The sequence below is a fragment of the Sardina pilchardus genome, chromosome 8, assembly GCF_963854185.1.
Source record: "Sardina pilchardus chromosome 8, fSarPil1.1, whole genome shotgun sequence".
NCBI lineage: Eukaryota > Metazoa > Chordata > Actinopteri > Clupeiformes > Clupeidae > Sardina > Sardina pilchardus.
Genome location: NC_085001.1, coordinates 20,680,029 through 20,688,893, shown reverse-complemented (window position 1 = coordinate 20,688,893; position 8,865 = coordinate 20,680,029). Strand labels below are relative to the sequence as shown.

Sequence of the window (8,865 nt, the reverse complement as noted above, 5' to 3'; positions counted from 1 at the left end):
GGAATTACAATGCAATCCTCCTCAGCAGCATCGCTGGAGTTCAATCATGCCAAAGGAGGACCCTGGTTCAGGGCCCTTATTAACATTCTTCTGCCTCGTATCATGAGGAAATATTTTTCGCTGCGCTGGTAACCTAAACCCATTTGTGGTTTCACAGTAAGCATCTGACTTCTTGTGAAGTGTAAGGGAGGGAAGATACAGTTAGAACGCTCTTTGCTCACAATTAGGCCATTTGAATCCATTAGAGCAGCTTTGCTATGATGTGGACCAAGATGGCTAGACATGTACCGGTAAGGACTATGATCCTGGAAGTCACTTTGAATGTAATGCAGAAAGCAGAGCTACATTCTATAGCTCGTTGCGTACTTTTCTCGATAATGTGACAAGCGATTGGGATCCAAGAGCATAACCATAACATGAATCTTCTCAGAATACCCGAAGAAAGCATTGTCAAAGACTAGGCTTACGTTTCAATACATGGCAAGCCCATGAGAAAATATGAACCATATTGCAAGTAATGTCGGTAATTACATTTATTCATTTAGCAGACAAGTAAAATGCTTCTCTCCAAAACAAAATGAGGAATAACATCCAAGCTTGCAAAGGAGACGTTAGGTAACAATAAAATGTTCTTCCTCCCTCTCTATATACACATATACAAATATAAACAACACATATGCAATATTTGGTCACATAACAACAGGCCCTCAGTCAGTGTCTGTAGCATGGCTCTCACCTACTACATACCCCCTAAACTTCCCAATAGAGGTCTTCTTTCCTCATTGTTTGCCATTTTGGATAAAGAATCACAAGAATAGCAAAAACCATATTTCAGCTTTATCAATCCTCCTCTGCAAGTGAAAAGATCTTTTCAGGACTTTCTCTTCTCTCCTACCCAGCAGGAGGCGTGAAAGCTGAACTAATTAGGCTCATTTGCATGTGTTAATATGATTAATTAGAGAATATAAACACTTTTCCATGACAGACGCTGCATAGCAATCCATACACCTGCAAACTTTTGCGATAAAAGATAAAGCCTCCTGGCAAAGAGGCTTTCTCTCTGAGACCTGCTAATTGGCATTTGAATATGCTCGACTAATTAGTAATATGCAGATGAGGCTTGATTGGTTTGAATGCAAAGTGTAACTTGTGGCACAGTGGGATTCAAATTGTGCCGAGGTTTTTATTTCCTTACTTATCAAGATATGAAGATAATTGTAATTGTGATCATTTGCATACGTTAATGAATTTGCCTGATGCTTTTCAATCAGACGTGGAATAAATAATTGATGCCGTATCAGCATCTAGGCTGACACGTGGGACTTTTTTAATAGCTAAGCACATTATGGTGCCATTTTGATAGCTGCACCGCCAAGGAAGAGCACACGTCAAGATGCTTGATCATCAGAGACCGGGAAACATTCAAAAGATATAGTTCATCTTATTTTTTAAAATGCTAACTGCTCGAAATTGTCCACAATATGGTATTCCAGTGTGCCATTTGTCTTCAAGATGTCTAATCATGACAAATGCCTTTTGTTCAAAACACTAACACACCCAGGTGACCTTAACTTTAGGTTCAGAAAGGACAAAAGAGGCCCAGTAAGAGCCAAAAAAGAAAATTATTACTCTATGACAAAGAATGTGAATGAATAATCTTTTCATTAAATTTCAGACCCCTAAAAAAACCCCAGAAGGGCAACAAAGCAAAATCCTATAGACTAGCATCAAACTCGAGTCATGCCAACAAATTCAAGGTCACTCTGTGCTGTCTCTCTCTCTCTGTGTACGTGTGTGTGTGTGTGTGTGTGTGTGTGTGTGTGTGTGTGTGTGTGTGTGTGTGTGTGTGTGTGTGTGTGTGTGTGTGTGTGTGAAGGGGAGAGTAAATTTAGGTGGGGAGAATGCCAGGGACGGGGGCTGGAGCTGTGTGGCATTTTTTAATTGCAACATGGTAAACAGTTAATGCATCTGATTGTTTTGAAGCACTGAATGGAAAAAAAGAGCTGCTCCCCCTTAATTAGCCAGGCTCCAGATTAGGCCTTATTAAATTCAGACATGGGATCAGACCAAAGTTCAGCATCCCATGTGCAAATGCAGAAGAGATACCGTGCTCACAATTAATTGCTTCAGTAATGGTCAGAGCTCGAGCCCTTTAATTCCATCCCTATGGGTAATCAGCCTTGCACCACTGAGGGCGAAACTAAGTAACTAAACGAGGAAGCTAGAACACCAACACTTTCCCCCCTCATTTTTTCTTTTTCTTTCTAAATGTGCTTTTATCCAGTGTGCTGTGAACATTAGTACAAAGCAAAAGGGCTATGGTTTCAAGTATTTATTTACCATTTGATAATTTCACATCATAAATAGACATCCATTTAAGAAAAGAGGATGTTACATTTTAGACAATAGAATTCCAATGTAGCACACAATACCATTATAAAAAAATATTTACAGGTCTTCCCACCTCCGAAATCTGAAGATGTATGAAGTCAACTGACTTGATATATATAAAAAATACCCTGAAAACAAACTTCAAACAAAGAATGACTGAATGGCGGCTGAAAATGTTCAGAATCTGCCTTGTATAAATGAAACTGACCGTTCTGACAGATAAATTACTGACAGTTCACCTGCAGGGATGCACTGGTGGACCTGTTTTTGACTTACAGAAAACATGGCATTTGCAGTCCTGACAATGTATTTTTAAGTGAAGCAACGTTGAATATGAAAAAACAATCTTATATACTTGATGCACATATGGTTAGTTGAGTCTGTAGTTTTGCTGGTCTGCCCATTATCACATGTGTACCTTATCAAAATAAGTGCTCCAATCCAACGGTTAAGTGATCCACAGACACAGAAGGGATCCAGGAATTGCAGAAGTCAAAAACACCGAGCCGACTGAAGATTGCTCCACAGAGAAGTGCAGTACGGAGAGGAACACGTCGACCAGTCAGCAACTTCTACCTTTCAGCAAACCTGAGACGAGAAGGGGAAAATGTGATGTGTGTATCATTTGCAAAAGCCACATTAGTGTATAGGACAGTTGATCACAGTGACACTGACCTACATGACTGTTTTAGACTGTTGAGAACTAGATCATTGCTATCAGAATGGTACCGCAAAATACCCCAAGCACAGTTCTGAAACCAGTCATGGTGAAGACTGGACTATACTGTGTATAAACAACTCCCAAACACTTGCTGACAAAGGAACACAGCTGGGAAAAATTAGGACTCTGGACATTCTCACAAACATGTCCTAATTGTCCCACGTTGTAGAGAACCTTAGGACTACACACCCTCACAAACATGTCCTGGTTTGGGCTATTGCCGGATCTATATAAACATTGCTTCAGTCAGCGGGAGCGGGTTTGGCCTCAAGGACACACCTTCTGATCGGGCAACACGGGGTTGCTCTGGAGGGGCTGCAGGTGACTGCTCAGTAGGGACCCGCCAGGACGGTCGTGCTCACAGAAGATGGCGCCGTTCACGTAGTGGAAGCGATCGCCAGGCATCAGCCGATTTCGGCAAGTGGCACAGGTGAAACACTGGAACACACAACAAATGCATTGATGTCTTATCCATGCGGTCAGGCCAACATCAAGTAGCACAGGGCTACTCCTAATAGCCTAGTCATTGTACTATGACTTATGATTATGATGATGATGATGAAGAGGAAGATGAGAGTAAGGTCTAAAATCTTCACCTTGAGGTGGTAGACATTACCCTGTGCCCTCATCACCATCTCACTGGCAGGAATGGATTGTCCACAAGCACTGCATGCCCCTGAGTGACCAAACAGTCTGTGTGGAAGAACACACACACACACACACACACACACACACACACACACACACACACACACACACACACACACACACACACACACACACACACACACACACACACACACACACACACACACACACACACACACACACACACACACACACACACACACACACACACACACACACACACACACACACACACACACACACACACACACACACACACACACACATTCAGACACACACACCAAAAGGAGTTACTGCAGTGCATGGCAAAGACATTCTGACAACTTTCTGACAATCACACGTACTGAACAATTTTATTCTTCAATACATGGGGGGAGAGTGTTGAGACCAGTGTTGGACTCAATCCCAAAACCATTAGACATTACAGCTCTTTCCACCTGCGAGATAGTTGGCAACGCTAACAGCACAGCCAAAAACCTGCTCTGACTAATGCATTCTGAAGAGCACAATCTCCTACTTATTCAGAAGGGGAATTGAGTTTTCATGCAAGGCAGTGATATTTGCAATGTAAAACAGTTCATGACCCTTGGCTAACAAACTTGATCAGTTGGATTTCTCTCTATAACTTCCTGCATGCCTCTTCATCTGTAGTCCCTTTATTCTTTGAGCACTCTAAACCGCATTATTGCATTACCAGTATCTGTATCTAATAACAAACAGCGGTACAAAGACGAGTCAATTATACTAATACACCACAACCACACGGTGGGTCCGGGAATCAAACCGGAGACAATTGACCACGCCTGAAGTATATCATATTATGGGCACCAAAGTCCCAAAGTACATGTTGTAAGGTAGACTCTGAAGGACTGTAGATGTTAGCCTCCACTAGAACCTTCAAGTCAGTGCTCAGGTACTTGCGGTTACTTCTTAGTGTTGTCGTTTGAGTAAGGAAAGTGGTTAGTAAGCATGAAGGCAGGATAGAATCTCCATAGAATCTCCATCGTCACTGCGGACCCAGACTCACCTGATGTAGTCGCTTCTGCATAGGATCATGCCGCCCTTGCTGTAGCAGGTGGTCCCAATCTCACCCAGCTGGGCCTGGCAGCAGGTGCATTTGAGGCAGCGCGTGTGCCAGTACCGCTCCATGGAGAAGAGCAGGAAGCGGTCGGCTATCCGGCCCCCGCAGCCCGCGCACGACCTGGGGGGAGACCCACCGCCAGGCACCTGGCTGTTCACCATGGCAGAGCTGTGGAATCAATCACAGGGCTATTACAGCAAACACGGCAGTCCAACTCACACTGCTTTTCTATTTATAACCTCCCAAGTAGCTTCTCGGCTGTGAGATCTGCTTCCATCCAGTCAGTGTGTTTTATTGCAAAGGCCGCTAGATAATTAATGTAGCAAGCACACAGGCACATTTTGACAGGAAAAGCATATGCATAAACTATACACGTGGTAAATCACAGCGCTACATATACTAAGAAATAGACATGTTTGGACAATTAACACATATACGAAAGCTACAGATTTGACCATCATAACGTTGACACACTGTTGAGATTATGGTGCACAATGACACATGTTACCTTGTGCATAATCAACACATGATGAGATCAGGTGGAAACAGAACTGCCAGAGCTTACTCAGCCGTATCTCTCTTGCCATTTTACATCCTGTTCTCACACACTTGAAAGCCACAGAACCTAGACACAGAATCAGCTGAATCTCTTCTGTAATCTCCATCAGAGAAATCATCGGGAGTGTGTTCCAAATTGCAGTCTACGGACTTGACAATGGGCGTAGGGGAGAAAAAAGCTTTTGGGAAGGGGGTGGGTAAATGTGGGCGAGGACTCACACTCTTCATGTCTTCCATTAGGAGTCAGCCGGCACTGAAACCATCTAGATTAATGGGTGTCAGCCCACCCTAATTGTCCTCTCAAAAACCCTCTTGTGTGACTAATGCACTGGAGAACCTGGACACGGGCATAGTGCTGTAAGCACTGAATCAACTACTTTGACTAAAGACTGCAAATGTAGGCTGCCGTGCTTGTTGATGAAATGATACACACACATGTACACTCCTGCCACATTAATCAAATCCAATTAAGCCTTTTCTACTGAGGTTGCAGATTACTTCACTCTAGATCATTTGCACATAAATAGACTGGAATTATCTCCTTAAAAACAAAGACACAAATGTGGCTACCAGCTACACCAATACCAACCTGCAACTAATTCATAAAACTGATAAAACTGGATTTAAAAAAAAACAAAAAACTTGAAAACTTCCCAGATTATATTTGCCATCATTTTCAGTAGCTTACCTTAGTCGACACTACACAGTCAAGAGTTTGATCATGACAAGAATGCCTCTTTGCATCACTTACTTGAATGCACAATATGCCTGGGTAAAGTGGGTAGTGTAAACCCTGAGGATCAATGCTAAACTTACATCTCCAGATCAAACCTTGTGAAGCAGATGGACATTATCTAAAGCTGGTCACTGAACTGACAGAGTTTACAACTCAGACTCTCAGGTTTGTGTCAATCAGGAAAGACTTAAATGAATCCTTAATGGCATAAGGACCGGTCAGGAGAAAGACAGGGCCATGCGTAACAAACGTGGACTACGCATGTTTCCAGATATATCAAGGATGGAACACCTGAACATTTGAAACTTGATTAAATGCCTTTAGAAAACGTGATCCATGAGGAGTCATCAGTGACTGGTTTATATATTATATTTAGCTGTAACTGACTTGCATTTATGAAACGTGATTTCTCCTACTTGAACTTGAGTTAACGTTGGCGCAATCACATTCTACGCATCCTCCGCGTCTTCCTCCTCAATCGACATGCGTAAACATAATAGGCACTTCTAACTTTGCATTTCCTATAAAACAACACAACTGCCTGCTGAATAGGCTATGCTTGGCTTGGCGGGTTTGAGTTTCAACATCGTTATTCTATTTCACTGAGAAACTGAATGTGGAGCGTTCCATTAAAACAAGCAACATTGTTCAACCAGGTAAGGAAATCTATCTCACCTTGAAGTTCCTCGTTTGGACACCGTGGTGAACTTTTCGACGTTCTGTTGTCCGTAATCCGAGTTGGACCGCTCAAATATGAAGACAAGACAACGTTGTAAAACTTCTCAGTGTAAAACGAAAAGTCCGCGCTCCCTTGAACGAATTGAAAACAATCGAAAAGCCTCTAATTTAATTAGCCTATCGGTAGCTACAGACTCCGCTTGAGATGCGCAAAGCAAACTAATGATAATATGCATGTACGTAAATGCTCAAAGTAACCATTGTTCAAGCGCAAAATTGGTAGAGACATCAGGGCAACATGACATGGATTTACCGCAAGACTGTCTCTCGGTGGCGGTGAAAGCGTAAATTATTTCAAAAAGGGTGTAGGAAGGATTTTAAATGGCTTCTCAGTGACGTTGTCCAGATTCATCCATTGCAGCCACTGAACGTTCAGGAGGAGTGGCACTTGACAGAATGATCGATGTGCAACGGTGGAATTATTGACTAGTCGCGCCCCCATCATAATTTAGAAGGTATTACTTGCCGAAAGACATTCACCGTCATGTCACTATTTTATAGCTAATTCTGCTGTTTGTTTTCAGAATATTATCTAATCTTAGTTGGACTGTGAAATAAATTGTAAGCCACAAACTCGAGAGATACACATTTGTGTGTGACGTTCAGGCATCTGCTCAGAATGTTATCGTCTCCAAATCATGAAGTGCAAGACATTAGCAAAGGCAGCATTAATAGTCCCACTATAGAGTGACAGTAGGCTTCTTGAAGGCGAAATAAAATACAAATTATTCTTCTGAGGTCCTTGTGAAAACGGCTGTGTATATGATTAAACAAAGTGAGATGGTTATTCAAAAAGAAACAGCAAATAGGTTGCAGAAGTACTAAGAAAAAAATTATCTCCACCACTCCTTTTGCTTTGAGTAGAGTTTTGTGTTATGGCCCCTGTCATTGTTGGGATTCAATACTGCCATAGTTCAAAAATAAATTCAATTGTATTACTTAAAAAATATTTGTATGGTATATTCCATTCATTAAATTATAATGATAGAAGACTGTTGATTACAAATCAGTGGGCTAGCAGTGATCAACTCACTCAATCACTCATCATTGTTCAGAGGTGGAAAAGTCTAGCTTCAGAAAGTAAACATCTAACTATGCATGTATTGGTTATACCTGAGCACTTAACACAGGTGATCTCTCTAGCTGCTCTACAGAGTTGTGCTAATTAGACTGAGCTGGTTTAAATGAATGGTTGGCACAGATATGTGGTAGGACCTTCGTTTCTGAAGCTGGACTTTTCCACCTCTGTCATTGTTGTATCATTGTCTCATATCTGTAGAAGGGTATGCACTTCAATGTTTCACAATTCACACCTGAAAAGATGCTCTGCTGCTCTTCAACATGCCAATGTAAATTGTTACTTTGCTGCACTGATCATTGTAGGTCGATACTTAATTTTACCAGCAGAGGGAAGTCAACTCCTGCTCTTTGTTTGGGGTCTCGTTTAAAGGACACCCTAATGTGTTTCGCAGCCTTTCTGATATGGTAGGCTACATTGATTTGAAAATGGAAAAAAGTTTGCACACTTGAAATCCTTCTTTTTCGTTTTATTTTCTTTTCTTTAGCACAGAATGACGTTTCGACCGTGTGGTCTTCTTCAGATTCCATTTTTTATAATTTACTCTTGTTCTGCACCTTGACCTGGATGTGCACAAACGTTTTTACTATAGCTACATTGATTTTAGAGTCACCATTTAAAGAAATGTCTTAGAATATTTTTTTGTCAACTGAAATAGATGCCTCTATGCCTCAATATTGACATTTTTACATCCTTAAGATGTCTGCCTAAATCTTTGTAAAATGAACAATTCTATACGTTTTAGAGCAAGTGAAGAGTTGGAGCCAGTGTGATATGAGTGTTTTATCAGTATAAGTAGGTATACTCTTTTGATCCTGTGAGGGAAATTTGGTCTCTGCATTTATCCCAGTCCGTGAATTAGTGAAACACACACAGCCCACAGTGAAGTGAAGCACACAACCCGGAGCAGTGAG

At 41.6% G+C, this 8,865-nt stretch overlaps 1 protein-coding gene across 1 annotated transcript; it reads right to left on the bottom strand.

The window, feature by feature from the left end:
• Positions 1–2,317: 2,317 nt before the first annotated feature.
• si:dkey-90l8.3 (LIM domain transcription factor LMO4.1) lies at positions 2,318–7,164 on the bottom strand. The gene is made up of 5 exons (XM_062543192.1): positions 6,811–7,164; positions 4,788–5,009; positions 3,709–3,805; positions 3,392–3,550; positions 2,318–2,979 (listed from the first exon to the last, which is right to left on the bottom strand). The coding sequence occupies exons 2-5, from the start codon at positions 5,000–5,002 to the stop codon at positions 2,971–2,973; spliced, it is 480 nt and encodes a 159-aa protein (XP_062399176.1). The 5' UTR covers positions 5,003–5,009; positions 6,811–7,164; the 3' UTR covers positions 2,318–2,970.
• Between the last annotated feature and the right edge of the window lie 1,701 nt (positions 7,165–8,865).

What these genes read in the sequence shown, in the direction of transcription:
- si:dkey-90l8.3 (XM_062543192.1), bottom strand. Translation starts at nt 5,002, where the DNA reads ATGGTGAACAGCCAGGTGCCTGGCGGTGGGTCTCCCCCCAGGTCGTGC. An exon ending in TGCAGAAGCGACTACATCAG is followed by an intron (nt 3,806 to 4,787) that starts GTGAGTCTGGGT and finishes TCTTCCACACAG; the next exon opens with ACTGTTTGGTCACTCAGGGG. An exon ending in GTAATGTCTACCACCTCAAG is followed by an intron (nt 3,551 to 3,708) that starts GTGAAGATTTTA and finishes TGTGTGTTCCAG; the next exon opens with TGTTTCACCTGTGCCACTTG.